The sequence below is a fragment of the Meles meles genome, chromosome 20 (assembly GCF_922984935.1).
Source record: "Meles meles chromosome 20, mMelMel3.1 paternal haplotype, whole genome shotgun sequence".
NCBI lineage: Eukaryota > Metazoa > Chordata > Mammalia > Carnivora > Mustelidae > Meles > Meles meles.
In genome coordinates, this window is record NC_060085.1 from 641,780 (window position 1) to 658,141 (window position 16,362).

At 67.6% G+C, this 16,362-nt stretch overlaps 2 protein-coding genes across 3 annotated transcripts; both read left to right on the top strand.

Annotated features, from left to right (window-relative positions):
• On the top strand, window positions 1-2,342 carry ATP5F1D (ATP synthase F1 subunit delta). The gene is made up of 4 exons (XM_045990645.1): window positions 1-213; window positions 850-1,003; window positions 1,511-1,599; window positions 1,749-2,342. The coding sequence occupies exons 1-4, from the start codon at window positions 73-75 to the stop codon at window positions 1,869-1,871; spliced, it is 507 nt and encodes a 168-aa protein (XP_045846601.1). The 5' UTR covers window positions 1-72; the 3' UTR covers window positions 1,872-2,342.
• Window positions 2,343-5,191: 2,849 nt separating this feature from the next.
• On the top strand, window positions 5,192-14,362 carry MIDN (midnolin). 2 transcript variants are annotated; one of them, XM_045990646.1, is made up of 9 exons: window positions 5,192-5,299; window positions 6,539-7,194; window positions 8,258-8,345; window positions 8,530-8,592; window positions 10,539-10,667; window positions 10,753-11,067; window positions 11,242-11,386; window positions 11,606-11,866; window positions 12,521-14,362. In XM_045990646.1, exons 2-9 carry the CDS (start codon window positions 6,962-6,964, stop codon window positions 12,775-12,777), a joined length of 1,491 nt encoding a protein of 496 aa, XP_045846602.1. In that variant the 5' UTR covers window positions 5,192-5,299; window positions 6,539-6,961; the 3' UTR covers window positions 12,778-14,362. The 2 variants fall into 2 exon arrangements, with proteins under 2 accessions (XP_045846602.1, XP_045846603.1); XM_045990647.1 differs by lacking the exon at window positions 10,539-10,667 and having other exon boundaries at window positions 5,196-5,299.
• Window positions 14,363-16,362: the final 2,000 nt, after the last annotated feature.

Sequence of the window (16,362 nt, forward strand, 5' to 3'; positions counted from 1 at the left end):
AGGTCCCCGCGCGTCGTCCTCCTCGTCCTCCAGCTGCCCGCGTTCGGCTGGAGTCCCCCGGCAGCCGTCGCCATGCTCCCCGCCGCCCTCCTCCGCCGTCCGGGCCTGCGTTCCCTCGCACGCCAGGCCCGCGCCTACGCCGAGGCCGCCGCTGCTCCGGCCCCGGCTGCGGGCCCGGGACAGATGTCCTTCACCTTCGCCTCACCGACGCAGGTTCGGAGGCCGGTCTGGCTCGGGACCCCGCTTGGTCGCCGTCTCCGGTCCGGACCCGTAGTGGTCCGCAGTCGGAGAACCCCGCCTTTGGGGTGTCGATCCCCGTTTGTCCCGCTCCCTGGGTCCCTCCCGGGTGTCGTCCAGAATCCGGGCTCCGCAGCCTCCGGGTGTCCGAGGCCCCCAACCCCATCTGGGATCCCGGACCCGCGCCCCTTCCGTCTCGTTTGCTCCGGCTTCCGGGCCCCCCACCCCGGGGTCGCCCCCCGCAGTCCTGCCCGAGCCCTACGTTCTTCCCTGTGGTGTGGAATCCGAGTCCTATAGAATTTTCTCTGGACGCCAACGTCCACGGACTCGACCTCCCCCCCCCCCGCCCCCTCCGCGTGTCCCACAGCGTCGGACACTCGTTCTCTTGGGTGCCCGCCTGGGTGGGTGCGCCCTTTGTGCTCCTGCAGCATTTCTGTGCGGACGGGTCCTGCGCTAGAGGCTGCGGGGGACCAAAACCCATGTGTCGCGCGGCGGGGCGTCTCTGTCCCCCGTCAGTGTTTCCTTCCTGCCTTTGGCCGTGCTCCTGCAGGGGGGCCAGCCCCAGCGCCGGAAGACTGGCCTGCAGTGACGCGCTCCGTGTCTTCTTTCCAGGTGTTTTTCAACGGGGCCAACGTCCGGCAGGTGGACGTCCCCACGCAGACGGGAGCCTTTGGCATCCTCGCGGCCCATGTGCCCACCCTGCAGGTCCTGCGGCCGGGGCTGGTGGTCGTCCACGCTGAGGACGGCACCACGTCCAAATACTTTGGTGAGTCCGGTGGGAAGGGGCTGGCCAGGGGCCGCGAACTTCCTCAGGCCGGATCCAGCGTCTGGGCACAGGCTTGGGAAAAGTAAAGGGCACAGAGCAGGCTGGGGGTTAAAGAGCTTGTAGGGAGGCGGCACGGGGACCGGGGTCAGGCAGAGAAGTCAAGTCCCGCGCGGGAGGGGCCGCCCAGGAGGCGCAGACCCCTGCATCCCCAGACGTGCTTCCACTGGCATGGAAGTTGCTGCGAGGTGCGGCGGGGTTCGCCCCTGCCTCCCGCCTCCCGCCTCCCGCCTCCGTCCTCACGCTGGCTTAACTGACGGCTGGTGGGTGTCCCCTGCGTCCAGCCTCCAGCGGGTGCCCCTGAGCCCCATGTGCGTGTGTCATTCTCTCCAGATGCCTCTTTTCCATGCTAGACTCCAGGGCTGCAGCGTGGAGCCACTTTCCTGGTTTGGGGGTGATGGTGTCAGCTACAGGGGGGCGTGGCAGTCTCACGTGTTCCTCTTCCCCTAGTGAGCAGCGGCTCCGTCACCGTGAACGCGGATTCCTCCGTGCAGTTGCTGGCCGAAGAGGCCGTGACGCTGGACATGCTCGACGTGGGGGTGAGTGTCCCAGGGGAGACGGATGCACCGAGGCGGCCTGGGCTGTGCTAGAGACGGCGGGCTTTGGGGAAGGGAACGCGAGTTTGGTGGAGGGGCCGGCGCCAGGCTGGAGCGCCGCCTGGCTCTCACCCGTTCCCCGCTTCCTGCAGGCAGCCAAGGTGAACTTGGAGAAGGCACAGGCGGAGCTGTCGGGGGCGGCGGACGAGGCCTCCAGGGCTGAGATCCAGATCCGCATCGAGGCCAACGAGGCCCTGGTGAAGGCTCTCGAGTAGGCGGTGCGTGGCCCTGGCCAGCAGGGAACCCGAAGCCCAGAACTGGGCAGGGGGTGTCCCGAGCAGGCTGAACCAGCTGGCAGGGGGCCGGTCTGCCCGTGGGTTGGGGAGGAAGGGCTGTAAGCCACCCGCCGGGCTTCTCCTGTGGCCCGAGCCTTCTCGCCCGCGAAGGCCGCCAGGGGGCAGCACGGCTCTAGCTTTCAGCGTCCCGCAAACGCAGGGAACCGCAGGGAACCCCCGCGCCTCGCCAGGGCTGGCAGGGCTGGTAGGGCTGGTGGCGAGCCCAGAGACCTGCTCTGCCATTCGAGGAGGGGCTGTGTCCCCCCCACCTGCCAGCCCCCTCCCCCCAACCTCATGTGTCACCCACCATCCTCCTGAGCCTGTAGCCCCTGCCATGGAGACCAGCTCCCAGCCGCCTCCGAGGGGTGGCCTGTCCCCAGCTCGAGCCCCCATTAAAAGCCAGGGACCCGACTCGTGTACGCTGCTTTTGTGTGCTGCCTGGAACTCTGTCTTCAGGACCTTCCCTGGCCTTTGTGCCAGCCGCGCGTGTCTCTGCACGGGGATCAGGCGTTAAACACCAGCTTCAGGCTCCAGGGCTTGGAAGCTGGGGCCGAAAGGTCCTCGGGGGTCTGTAGTACGCTGGGGAGTGGGGTGTGCAGGGGGCATGGCCTGTAAAACCAGGGTAGGTGGTGGGCGGGGTGCCATCAGCCCAGGAGGGCGGGGATTGGCACAGGCTGCTGGCGGGGTGTGGGGAGACGGCAGGCAGGGGCGTGGCTGCTGCTCCAGGGCCAGGCCTGGGCTGCTGGACACCCACCTGGGGCTCTGCCAAGTTTCAGGCTGTGCCGTCTGCCCTGTGGGCTCCCCAGCCCACCCCAGCCACGCTGGGAAGAGGCGGGTCCTGCCTGCTCCCCCCGAGGCCCAGCCCTCTGCTCGCCCGGCCTGTGGGTGGCCTGGCTGGCCGAGCGCCTCGTCCCTGGTGGTGTTGGCACCGCTGTGCATCAGGCCCCTGGGCTGGCCCCAGATGGGGTGGGGCTGCCGGGCGGGGGCAGCCCTGGCTCCGGGCAGCTTCTGTGCTGTTCCATTTCTTTTCTGTTGCAAGCACGGGGGTGGCCTCGAAGCCGGCTCCAGGTGGGCGGCAGGAGACTTTGGGGGAGGGGTCTCCTCACCCCCCGCCCCCCCAGCCTGAGCCCTGGGCCTGAGCAGGGCTGGCAGGCGATTCCAGGGTGGTGAGTGTGCGGGAGAGCCTGGGCCTGCCTGTGTGTCACTGGCAGCCGGGAGGTGACAGGGAGGTCCCCCCCGGCCCCGGGCATGTTGTCAGCACAGACGGGCTGTGGATTTGTGTGTCACGGTCCCGTGCGAGTGACTGTCCCCTGGCTTCGCTGGTGCTCCATGTGGCGGGAGCCTTGCTTGTGGAGGCCTCCTAGCGAGCTCACAGCTACGGGGGCTTTCTCCCTGGGTCCCCCTGCTCAGGCTGGTAGGCCAAGCAGCCGGCTCTCCCCAGGCCAGAGGGCGTCGTGACAGCCATGGGCTCACGGAGCAGGCCCCCTCCTCCCTGCTCTGGGTTTTGGAGTTCGGGGTCAGGCTTCGGGAACTGTACGCCACACCACGGCCAGGTAAGGCGGTGCGAGCGCAGCACGTGGAGGCGCGCTGCTGGACGGGCACCCACGCCGGCGGTCCTGGCCGTGCCCCTGTTCCCGAGAGGGTTCGGCCGCTGGCCAGGGGTACAGCTCTGAACATCGGTAAGATTCCTCGGCACAGAACAGGCCTCCTGAGGGAGATGGGAGCCTTGGAGTGTTAGGGATGCCCATGGGTCTGCAGGGACAGCCTAAGTTGTCCGGAGCCTTGTCCTGGGCTGGAGACACCCAGGGTGGAGTGGGTCATACGACCAGGAACCGGAGGTCACCACCCTTCCCTCGAGAGCAGGCTCACACCAGGGCTGGTCCTTCTTTGAGGAAGGGGGTCCCCTTGGACTGCGTGTGCCCACACCTAGGGGCAGACTAGAGCACGGGATGCTTTAAGCGGGAAAACAAAGCAGGAAGTGGATTGACTTGGTGTTTCTCAAGTTGGACCTGTCCAGCCAGGCTGGGCCCATGGGCCCTTCCTGAGAGCACTCTCCCACTCCGAAACGTGCGTGGACCCTCGGGGCCCCAGTTCCAGGAGGACCAGCTGCTCCCCCGGGGACCCGAAGGGCAAGGTCTCACGCCCTCCGCAGATCACACAGCCCTGTCTGCCATGGCCGCAGGTCCCTGACCCAGCGTCCAAATGCTTGGCTTCAGGGTGCATGGTCTCCTCCCCAGGCTCCAGCACTTCCTCCCAGCCCCCAGCGCCCCCTCCCAAAGCTCTCCTGACCCTGTGGGCCTGGGAGCCTCTGGCTGTGGAGGGGTTGGTGAGGGTGGGAGGGGGCAGGTCAAAGGCTGCAGGAGCTTTGGGTGGGAGCAGGATGGAGACCTGGAAAGGAACACAGCCCTGGGAGTGGTGCCCACGACTAGGGTGGGGTGGCGGTGGTCAGGCCCGATACAGTGAGAGACCAGATAAATGGACAAGGGGCAGGGGAGCAGGAAGACTAAGCACCCCACACCGCTGAGGGTGGTCCTCAGTCCCCGACGCAGAGCACATGCTGGGAGAACGAGGACCGGCCGCATTTCCACCTGCTGCTGTCTGCTGTCAGTTAACTGGTCTGTGAAATGGGTGGGGTGATCCTGCCCACCCCCGGGCCCCAGAATGAGCCGAGCTGGATTCTCCCCATCGGTCTACTGCGGTGGAAGCCGTGGAAACAGGGCTCGGAAAGGTCACAGCGTGGTGGGTGGTGACTAGCCGCACGAGGCTGGCCTGGCGCAGGTTAATCGCTCCGTAAATGCCTTCTGAGGTCACCGTTAAGGGATGCAGGAGGCCAGGCTGCTGGGGCAGCTGGCTGGGGCACCCCCACAACAGGCAGGTGACTCCAGCCTGTTTTCCTGGACCGTGGCCGCTGACTCAGGCACCCCCCTCCCTTGCGCTCCCCCACGCGGGCGCCCCCAGGCGGAAGCACCGGGCCTAGAGCGGCAGAAAAGGGGGGCGGGGCGGGAGCCAACCTGGGCACCCCGAAACCCCGTCCTGGGGATCCGATCCATCGGCGCTACCGTTCGTGACCTTGGGTTCAGCAGCATTTATGGAGCGACCCCCAACATACGAGGCGAGGCTTCGGGGTGGGTGGCCGAGAACCCAAGGCGCCCCAGGGCCCCGGCCTGCAGGCAGGGGCGGGGGCCCGCCTGCGTCACCGGCCGCCCGGCCCTCCGCCCCCTGCCCGCCCAAACTCCACCCCGAGGGAAGGCGGTGCGGATAAAGGCTTGGGGGCCGCCCGCTCGGCCCCAGACCTGCCCCGCCACCGCGCTCTGTCCCCGGACGTGGGTACCCTCCGGACTGTTGAGACCTCGGACTGGCCGCGTCCGGTGAGTGCGGGTGGGATCTCGCCGGACGAGTAGGAGGGTCCCCACTCTAGGCTCTTAAAGGTGCCCCACTTTTCTTTGTTTTCGGGGCAGGCAGGGCTCGGGGTGTCTCCAGCCCTGGCGAGCCCCTCGGGTCGTGGGATGGGAAGGGCTCGGCGCAAGCAGCACCGCCCAGGCAAGACCTCAGCCCCCGCCCCGCCTACCGGGCACTCCTCCTACCCCGCGAGTGACCTTGAGCAAGTTGCTGTTCAGCCTCAGTTTCTCCAGTTGTGCGGCCCGGCCTCCCCACGTAGAGGCTCCAGACCCCCAGCGGAGGTTCCCACTTCGCCAGCAGTCCCGCAGGCCTCTCCCCCGCCCCGGGGCAGCTGCTTCGCCCCCTCCCCAAGACTTCAGGCAGCGCTCCCGGACGGGGCCGGTAGGGGGCGCGCTGGCGCTGCTGACTCACCGCAGCCCCAAGCGGCGCGCGCGGGCGCAGCCGGGGACGCCGCGTCACGTCACGGCTCGGGCGGGCGCGACTAGGGAAGCGGGCCGGGCCCGCGGGACAGGGGTGGGACGCGAGGTGGTACCGGCGCGGGAGGGTGCGGGAGGGGGAGGGGAGGGGAGGGCCCTCCCGGCACCGGCCCACATCACCGCGGTGCAGGCCCCGCCCGCAGCCCCGCTCCTCGCCCGGACCTCACGCCCCACGGGTGGGGGACGCCCGGCGGCCGAACCTCCTGAGAGCCGCCCGGGCCCGAAGCGCAGGGGTCGCCTCCCGCTTCCGCTCGCGGCGGCTTCCCGGACAGACGCGGGGGGAGCTACCCCGGCTTCCTGCCCCTCCCGGCGCGAGGATAGTGCCCGCCCCCACGCCGCGCCGTCCGGGACCGGGACCCCGCGCCGCCGCTCTCCCCCCACCAACCCGATCTGCCTCGGGCCGCCTGCCCTTTGTTGCGGGCGGTATGAATGGCCCCCGGCGCGGGCGGGTGGAGCGCGGGGGCGGGCCGGAGCGGCGCCAGCCCCGCCCCCGCCGAGCTCCCCTTGGCCGCCGGGCTGGGGGCGGGGCGATGGGCGGGCCCGCGCGGCCACGTGGGGCAGCTCCACGGCGCTTCTCATTGGCCCGCCCGCGCGGCCGACTGGGCGTTGGGCGCGCGGCGATTGGCCGACTCAGGGCCGGCGGAGTAAGTAGTGAATGGGAGGGGGCGGCAGTCCCGCCCCTTGGAACGTTGATACATTATAACTTTTTTTTCTTGTTACTTTCACCCCCAGATCTTTCAAGCGGCGGCGGCGGCGGCGGCGGCGGCGGCGGCGGCGGGGACGGCTGTTGCTAAGGGAGGGGACGCGCGGGGAAGCGCGGCCCGAGCGGCGGACGGCACCGAGCGCGACCGCCTAAGCGGCGCCCCCTCCTCGGGACCCTCCCCCACGGCCAGCGTCCTTGAAAGGAGCCGCGAGTGCAGTCCCCACCCCCGGAAGGCGCCCCGAAGAGCCAGCGCGACCCCGGAGCGCCGCTCGGATTTTTGATTCTTGATTCACCTTCCGCTTCTGGGACTTTCTCAAAGGGGACGTGCGCTTCCCCTAGGAACCGCGAGGACCCCCGGCTCGGGGAGCCCAACCCCCCCCCCCGCACTGCCCGGAGGCGCGACGAGGATTGGCGGCGCCCGGTGGACCCCAGCCCTCCAGCGCGGGCCGGGGATGGAGCCGCAGCCCGGCGGCGCCCGGAGCTGCCGGCGCGGGGCCCCCGGCGGCGCCTGCGAGCTAGGCCCGGCGGCCGAGGCGGCGCCCATGAGTCTGGCCATCCATAGCACAACGGGCACCCGCTATGAGCTGTCGGTGCCCCCGGACGAAACGGTGGAGGGGCTGCGCAAGCGGCTGTCCCAGCGGCTCAAAGTGCCCAAGGAGCGCCTGGCGCTGCTCCACAAAGACACGTAGGTACCGCGCGCCGCCCTCGGACCCGCCGCCCCCTCGGGCCCCGGCCCCCGGGCGGGAACAAAGAGCGCGCCGCACGGGGAAGGAAGGGGGCGGCCAGACGGGGGGCGGGGGCGCGCCGCGCGCTCTCGGGCGCCCTCTGCTCGGCCTTGCCTGCCTCGGCCCCCTCCCCCGCCCGGGGTCGCTGCACAAAGGCGGCTGCGAGGGCGTCCCCCTCCCTCCTGGGAAGGCAGGAGTCCCCGGTCAGCGTGGGGGTCTCGGCAGCGGGGGTGGGGGGGCGCGGCCGCCTCCTTCTCTGCCTGCGTTCCCGCTGGCTTCCGCATCTGCTCGGTGCCCCCCCCACGTCTGGCTGTTTTCTTCCCCTACTTGCGTCTTTCTACCCCCCTTTGTTCTAACCACCGAGCACTCCCGCAGTCTCCTCCTCCCCCCTGGTATTTAAATCGCCTCCAGGCCGGGGAGCACTCCCCCCGCGGGCCTCCAGGGACACGCAGTGTCCATCCCCAGCGGAGGGGCCCCAGTGGGGGAGGGGCGGGTGGGGGAGGGTCTCCTTTGTCTGAGCCGCCGCGGCCTGCGCCGGGCGCCGGGGAGGGAGGGAGGAGGGGGAGCCCGGCACAGCAAAAGACCCTAAAGGCTAAAGCCTGTGGCTCCCACAGAGAGAAGCTCGGGGCCGGAGTTGGTGAATTACAGGCAGGGGCCGGCTGTGGGGTGAGGGGAGGGTGGCAGACGACCGCCAGGGTGCACTGGCGCCTGGGGACCAAAAAGTGCTTTGTTGAGGTGCAGAGGTGGTGCCCAGCCCAGAGTGGGCCTTCCTCCCCAAGGAGCTTTGAGCCACTTGCATGGGGGGCCCTTGGGGCCAGATATTTGACACTCCCCCCTACATACACACACATACCACCCCTCTGGTTGGGGAGCTGGGAAGGGATAGGGGTGGGTAGGACTCCCATATCTCCCCCAGGAACACAGCCCCCCCCCCCCCCCCCCCCCCCCCCCCCCCCCGCCCGTGCTTCCGCCTCACTGCCCTGTCTCCTTGGCCTCACCCTCTTCCTTCCTTCCTCCCCCTAGCCGGCTCAGTTCGGGGAAGCTGCAGGAGTTCGGCGTGGGGGATGGCAGCAAGCTGACGCTGGTGCCCACCGTGGAGGCGGGCCTCATGGTAAATGGCTGGGGCACGGTGCCCCTGAGGCTCTGGCGCAGGCGGGCAGCCCCTTCCCCTGAGAGCTTGGTTCCCAGCACACACCCTGTCAGGGCGGCCCCGCCGGCAAGCAGCTCCCCCGCCCTGGTGCCCCGGCCCTCTTGGAGCGGAGCGCCCGCTCAGAGCGGCATCTTCTCTGTTTCAGTCCCAGGCCTCGAGGCCGGAGCAGTCTGTGATGCAGGCCCTGGAGAGCCTGACCGAGACACAGGTAAGACCCGCGCCGGTCCCTCCGAGACCAGGGGGAGGGCCTGGGAGTGGGGGTGGTTGTGCTCCCCGGAGACCCGTGGGGAGGGAGGGGACGCACCGCCCAGCCTTCCTGCCAGTTTGGCCTGGTCACCCAGCTTCCTCTTCCTCCCGCCCTCCGCACTCACCACCTGACCTTGAGGGCCTTCTCTCCCACGGTGGCTGCCGTGGGGGAGGGGGCTGGGCTTTCACAAGCCTGCCTACCGGGGTGACCTTGGGCCTGGGGCCCCAGCCCTCTACTGAGGAGCACCCCCTCCACAGCCACTGTGGTTTCTCCAGGACGACCTTTTTTTCTTTTCTTCTTTTTTTTTTTTTTAAACATTTCTGTGGGTGGGCGGGAGGGGGCTGGAGGGGCCAGCCTGCGTGACACTCCTTCCGGCTTCTTTGACCCCATTGTAAGGGGTGACTTCCTCCCCCTTCTCCCTTTGGCCTTTGTTCTCTGCCCCAAAAGGGGGAGGGGGGCTCCCACCCCAGGGCCATGGCCTAGACAGGATGTTAGGAAAAGATTTAGCAACTGGCCAGGAGCTGAGGCGGAAGGCAGGGACGGGCCCGCGGCCGGGTTCCCGGTTTTGTTGCAGCATTTATTTATTTATTTTTTTTACCTCTTCCTTTCCTCATTTTTCTGGCGGCAGGGCCCTCCTCCCAGGAGGGTGACACAGGCTTCAGCTATCCGCCTGCTGCCAGGGTGGGGGAAGCAGGCTGCTGCCCGCCCCGGCTAGGGGGTGGGCTGGGCTGGGCTGGCCGCAGGAAACCTGCTCAGCGGCTTCCCTTCCTCCTGCCCTGAGGCCCTCGCCCCCTCCCCGACATGTAGCATCCTGTCCTCACCAGCTAGGCAGTGAGGAGGAAGAGGGGCGCTGGTGCTGGGTGGTCCACCATCAGCAGGGCCGGGGGGCTACAGGCAGAGCTGGGGTCCCAGAAGCCAGGCGGGGGCCGCACTGGATTTCCTGGTGAAGATGGGAACTGAGCTCTCGGCGCTCAGGGGGGCCTGCGGTTGGCAGGGGGGCCAGGGGTGTCTTTGGTTCACATCCGCCCCACAGTGCCTGCGTCAGGAGGCGGGGGGGGGGGGGGGTGCTCTGGGCGGAGTGACTGGCTCCCAGGGCTGTTTCCCCGCCTGGCACCGAGTCATGCCTGCCTGTTCGCCCTCCCCAGGGAGGAAGTTGCAGGGCGGAGGGGTGGGGGGGACTCCCCAGCTGCTCTCGGGGAGCCACCCCAAGCCTTTCTTGCAAGGGGAGCTTCTGGATCTGGGGCGGGTACCCTGCAGACCAGGCTTCAGGGTTTGCGGGAGCTGCACACTGCCCGCCTTCCTTGCCGCCTCCCTGCGGCCCCCAAGCAGAGAAGGTTACGCCAGCCGCTGCCAGCGGAGGGCTGGGAGGCGGTGGTTCTGAGTCATCCGGCCTATGTCACTTCTCAGAAACCTCCACCCCCCCCATCCTCGCCCCTGGGGAAAGCTCAGCACTGGCCAGGCTCCAGAGGAGGGACCCAGTCTGCACTGGGTGTCGGATGCACCCGGCTGCCGCCGCCACCCACCAGATCTGAGGGTTTGTGTTGGGGCTGCGTAGAGGTCTCGTGGGACCCAGGCCTCAGAACCATCAGGGCCCCCTCCAGCAGCAAAGCCTCCCCCTCAGCCTCAGCCCCACCCAGGACAGATAAATATTTATCTTGAGAAAGCAAAGGTTAGGAAGAAGAATTTGTCCAGGAATTCCCGCCCACTTGCTGCCTGGGTGGCTTAACTGGGAGGGGGTCTGAGATCGTCTCCCTCTGGTGTTCAGGGAGCTGGGAGGGTGGGGTTATTTGAGGGCAGCGGCTGCTGACTGGGTCTTGCCCCCTCTGGCCTCAGTTTCCCCTTGAAAGAACCAAGCTGGCCAGGGAGGGCCAGGCCCCCCCCATCTGACCCGCCTCTGTCCCCCACAGCCCCCAGTGGCGCCCGGGCCGGGCCGGGCTGGCGGAGGCGTCTTCCGGAAATACCGATTCATTTTATTTAAGCGTCCGTGGCACCGACAGGGACCCCAGAGCCCAGAGAGGGGCGGCGAGAGGCCCCAGGTCACGCAGCGTGGGGCGCCGGGGCTGGGCCGGGCTGGGGGCGCAGCAGGCTGGGGCCCTGGCGCTGACGGGCCCCTCTCTACAGGTCAGTGACTTCCTGTCGGGCCGCTCGCCGCTGACCCTGGCGCTGCGCGTGGGGGACCACATGATGTTCGTGCAGCTCCAGCTGGCCGCCCAGCACGCCCCGCTCCAGCACCGCCACGTGCTGGCCGCTGCCGCCGCCGCCGCCGCCGCCGCCCGTGGGGACCCCGGCATGGCCGCCCCCGTGTCGTCCCCCTGCCGGCCCGTGGCCGGCGCTGCCCGAGTCCCCCCGATGGCCAGCAGCCCTGCCCCCGCGTCCCCCTCGCCTGTCACCGCCGGCTCCTTCCGATCCCACTCCGCGTCCGCCGCCTGCCCTGAGGTGAGTCTGGGGAAGGTGGGCTGTCCCCCGCCCCCCACCGCCTCGGGGAGGGAGGGGGCGCCGAGCCCCAGGTCTGCGCTTGTGCGAAAGGCCGCCCCCCGGCCTCCAGGGGCGGTCCTTGCTCCCCCTCGGCCCCCGCGCCTGACCTGCCTCCCTCTCCGCGGCCTCCCGCAGATGGACTGTCCGCCCCCTGCCAGCGCCGGCGCCAGCCCCTCTTCCACCCCCGGGGGGAGCCCTACCTCCCGCTCCCGCAAGCCCGGCGCTGTCATCGAGAGCTTCGTGAACCATGCCCCGGGGGTCTTCTCAGGGACCTTCTCTGGTAGGTGTCGCAGTACCCCGCGCAGATGCCCTCCGCCCAGGGGCAGCCGGGGGGGGGGGGGCCGGGGGCGGGGGGGGTACGGTCTCACCCGACTTCCCCGGGGTCTCCTGGCCCGGGCCCCAGCGCACGCGAGGCTGCGGGCCCACCTGTCTGCGCATGCGCCTCAGAGGCCACGTGTCCGTCCCGCCCGCACTCACCAGCAGCCCCCACCCCCCGCAGGCACACTGCACCCCAACTGCCAGGACAGCAGCGGGCGGCCGCGGCGTGACATCGGCACCATCCTGCAGATCCTCAACGACCTTCTGAGTGCCACGCGGCACTACCAGGGCCTGCCCCCGTCCCTGACGCAGCTGCGCTGCCACGCGCAGTGCGCACCCGCCTCACCTGCCCCGGACCTCGCCCCCAAAACTACCTCCTGCGAGAAGCTGGCGGCCGCGGCCCCGGCCTCCCTGAGCCAGGCCCGCATGTGCAAGCCCCTGGGTGAGTGTCCAGCGCACCCCGCCCGTCCCCGGGCTGTTCAAGGCCCCTCTGTGCGGGGCTCAGAGCAGCTGACCCGCCGGGGGCTGGGGGGCTGGGGGGGGGGGCCGGCAGCTGCTGCTTGCCCTGCTCCGCAGGAGAGCGGCGAGAACGGAGCATGTGTGTTTGGGGCACAAAGTGTCCTTGTCCTCTCCCGAGGGGGCCGCTTCCTTCCCCCGCACCCCCTGCACCTTGTCCAGATGGCAGGTGGGGCCTCTGTGAATGGCCTGGTCTGATGGGGGGGGCCGAGCTGCTCCAGGGGTGGCTCGAGTCCCCCAGAGACCCAGCCAGCCCCAGGAGATCCTGAGCCCTGTGGAACAGTGTCACTGTTCTGCCTGGCGGGCCTCCGGCCCAGGTCACGAAGGGGACACAAAGCCGCGAGCCTGAGGGCTGACGTCCCACCTGACCAGTGGGCCGGCTCTGTTCTCCAGCGCCCGCCGCGGCTGGGTCTTGGTGGTGGACGGGGCCTGAGAAGCCTCGCATCTGAGCCACCTCCTGGTGACCGGGAAGGCTGGGTGGTGCCTCATGCTCTGGGGGTCGGGGCGGGGCGGGGGGGGGGGTGCTGTCTGGCCTCTCCCCCCAAGGGCCACAGGGCTCATGGTCACTGCCTCCTTTCAGGGGACCGGCTGCGGCAGACGGAAAACCGGGCCACCCGCTGCAAGGTGGAGCGCCTCCAGCTCCTGCTCCAGCAGAAACGGCTCCGCAGGAAGGCCCGGCGGGATGCCCGCGGGCCCTACCACTGGCCGCCAAGCCGCAAGGCCAGCCGCAGCGACACCAGCAGCGGGCCCAGCGAGGCCTTGGGCCTCGACTTCGAGGACTCCGTTTGGAAGCCGGAAGTCAACCCTGACATTAAGTCAGAGTTTGTGGTGGCCTAGGACCCACGTCCCTCGCCCGGCCACCCTGGGCCGAGAGTCCCCTGGGCCAGCCTGCGTGCGGGAGGGCAGGCAGTTGGGGTCAGGGCAGCGGGAGGCCCCTCCCTCCCCACCAGCTTCCTTCTGGTTCTTTGGTTTGTTTTTTTTTTTTTGTTTGGGGGTTTTGTTTTGTTTTTTTTTTGTTTGTTTGTTTTTTGTGGTTTTTTTTTCATTTTGTTGGGGGTTTTTTGGGTTTTTTTTTTTTTTTTTGTTTTGTTTTTGGTTTGTTTTGTTTTTTATTTCCATTCTTACCATGGTTTTCTGAACTCTCCATGGACTTGGTTCCTGCCTCCTTGGTTCAGCTCACACTTCCCCGCCTCTTCCTCCCGCGGTGGCTCCCGTCCTCGGCCGAGCCGGGCCCTCCCCGCCCACTTCCCAAGCTCCAGAGATGTAGCAGTCACTCCAGATGGCCGAGTGGGACGAGACGAGGAAGCCGCCCCCATCCCCTTCAGGTTTAAGTCAAAAACGTAGATGCCTCATGATGCACTTTACAGACGGGCAGGGCTGAGGAGGGAAGGCGCACGGCAGCTGCACCCCGGCCTCCAGGGCGGCCGGCAGGCCCCACAGCCACCGGAGACCCGCTGCGCTGGCCCTGCGGCCAGGTCTCCCCCACACCTGTGCTTTTTTCTCTTGGTCTCTTTTTCCAGGACACAAAGGAGGGGCGCTTCAGTAGGCCGGCCCCAGCCTGCCTCTGGGGTTCAGGTGGAAGTGTGGGGCCCTCTCCTAATAGGAAAGGGAGGGAGGGGACAGACCAGCCGCCAGCCTTCGTGTCCTCGCACTGTGCCATCTCCCCCGGCCCCACCCCCTTTTTGTTCTGAGCTTGGGGTATTTATAGACTATTAATTTTCTGAGCCAATAGTGGTTGGGCGTCTCTTGAAAACTCGGGAGAGAAATGGTTGGGGGACGGGGAAATCACCCCCAGCCCTCCTTCCTGGCCCAGCCCGAGAGAGATGTGGCCTGTGGGCTGTGTCTGAGGGACCCCTGGCAGTCAGGAGGGGAGGGGGTGCTGAGCTGTGAAGCCCTGGTAGGGGTGACGCTGTGTAGCATTAACCCCCTGGGGGGGGGGGGTTCGCTGCTGGTCTAAATTGGACCCTCCCCACCCGTGCCCTTATCCCCAGATTCCCATGGGACAGAGGGACAAGCCCTCTACTGGGGCCATTTCAATGGGGGTGGAGTTTTTCTCATTCACTCATTTTTTTACTGATAATGGAGATGATCAGGCCTTGCCCCTGCCCAAGTCTTGTCCTTGCCCCACCTTTCTGTCCCCCAGACACCCCCGCCCCTGCCTGTTCCTCCTTTCATCCTATTGTAGGTGAACCCCCCCATTATGTGTTTGAAGTTAATGGTTTCAGATGTGAACACCATGTGTTAACTGTAGCTCTGTAAACTTTTTTGTGGGGGGGTGGGTAGGGAGGGGTCAGAGGGTAGGGGTCACTGATTTTTGTTTGTTTTCATTTTCCAAAAAAAAAGAAAAAGGAGAAAAAAGGAGTGGGTTTGTTTTTGAAGAACTGTGTTGGATACCTATTTAAATGTGTTCTGTTTTGTCGTTTTTTGTTGTTTTTTTTAACGATTTTTAAATAACACCTGTGCCTCCGCGGGTCTGAGGGTGGAGGCCCCAGGCAAGAACCAGCCCGTCCCCCTCTGCCCTCACCAGGGCTCCCCCAAGAAAGCATTACCCACCCTCAGGGGTCGGGCTGTGGGGTGTCCCAGCACCTTGCCTGAGTTCCCTGTATGAAAACAAAATTGGGAAAGATTAACCCTATACAACAACGTGATTTCAAGTAATAAACAGAAGATGAAACGCGTGAATGTGCTGCCCACTCGGCGAGGTGGGGGGGGGGGGTCTTGGCCTTCACAGAGGGGGTCCCAGGTACGATGGGTGGTCCTAAAGCCTGGGAGTGGCAGGGCGGGTGGTTGTTTCCCCTGAAGAGGGGCCCGGTGAGACCGACAGGTGGTGGCAGCTGGGGAGTGGGTGGGGCTTGATCCCAGAACGGTTCCCACGTTCGCTCCCCGGCTTGAGGTGAGGGCGGGCAGGAAGTTGCCCCAGCAGGGGAGGGAGGGGCCGGCCACTTCCCGGTACCCAAGGCCGGAAGTCCTGCAGGGTGTGGGCATCGGGGCTGCCTCCTAACAGCGCGCCGGGGGTGGGGCCTCCGTTCCCGGCTCTGGGAGGTGGACTGGGGACCGAGCCCTGGGACTCTCGCCAGGGCTACCTGACCACGCACTCTGGGCCTCGATGTACCCAGCGGCTGACGGGGAGCCTGCTTCAAATGCTGGGCCAGGCCGGAGGTGCTGTCTGGGTGGAGCCCTGACCTGAGCCCTCTCTCGGGTACCGGGCCTCCGGGAGCTGTCTGGTGGAAGTCAGTGGTTCCCCAGGGCCCGAGGTTTGAGTTCGAGGCCTCCGGCCTGGCCGTCACAGCCCTGGGTGAACTCTCACCCCTCTGGCCTCACCCTGGCCTTGCATTCCAGCGCTCCCCAGCCCTGACGGTCATGCCTCAGGCCTTTGGCCGGGCCATGCCCTACGCAGGAACACCCCTCTCCTGGGCGTCCTTGCTCTGCTGGGGACTTCCTCAACTGGCACTTCCCGGAGGCCGGGCCAGGGGCAAGTCCGCCAGGGTCGCCCTGTCATCCACTTTGGGGCTGGGCAGAGCGAGGACAGCACCAGCTTCCTCACCTGTACTTGCGCAGTCCCCAAGCCCTGCCACCTAGAAGTTCTAACTAATCACAGCCCCGTCTGAAGAGCCCAGGGAGACGCAATCAGTCGCCCTGGAGGATCGCGGTGTTTGTCAAACTGGTGACCACTCGCTCCTGGGCAGATTTCGGGTGGCCTAAGCCCTTGCCCTCCCAGCCCCAGCTCCAGGGACCCCAGGGGTAAGGGACACAGGTCCTGTCCCAGGAGTGTCCTGGGAGCATCTCCGGAAGGTCCTTCTGCCCCTCTCCCTGTCCAGTCACCGCCAAATCACCAAGCCCACAGCAGGCAGGTTGGGTGCCCCATGTCAGGATGATCCCTCCAGACCTTAGAGTCAACGGCCACAGGTTGGAAGTGCTGGGGGGACACCTCAGGTGGAAACTTCCGCCCACGCAGCTGCCCCTGGGGGTCAGGGCTGAGGGCTGTACCCAGGTGACTCCGCAGGGCTGGGTGGGGGGTGTGGAAGGAGGTGTCAGCTGAGGCGCCCGCTGAATCACCGGCTGCTGCATCACAGGCTATGTGTGCGCGCGGCAGGGCGGGGGGCCCTTGCCCTGCTGCCCGGGAACCCACCCCTCAGGGCGCTGCCTGGAGCCCAGCTCGGGAGTCCAAGGTTCGCGGCCCTGCCCTGGGGTCGTAGGGGGACAACACCCCGGTGGGGGGTGCGGGCCATTGGCCTCCTTCCCCCTGGAAGGGCGCGCAGCGCACACACCTCGCCGGGGGGAGGCGCCCGGCCAAAGGGAGCGGCGGCCAGAGGGGCTGCAGGCCAGGCCACGCGAAAGTAAGACAAACTGAGGCCCAGTGACCGCCGGGGCTGCGGAGATCGCAGGGGGCGGTGTCTGCCCTGCGCCGCCCCCTCCTCCCAT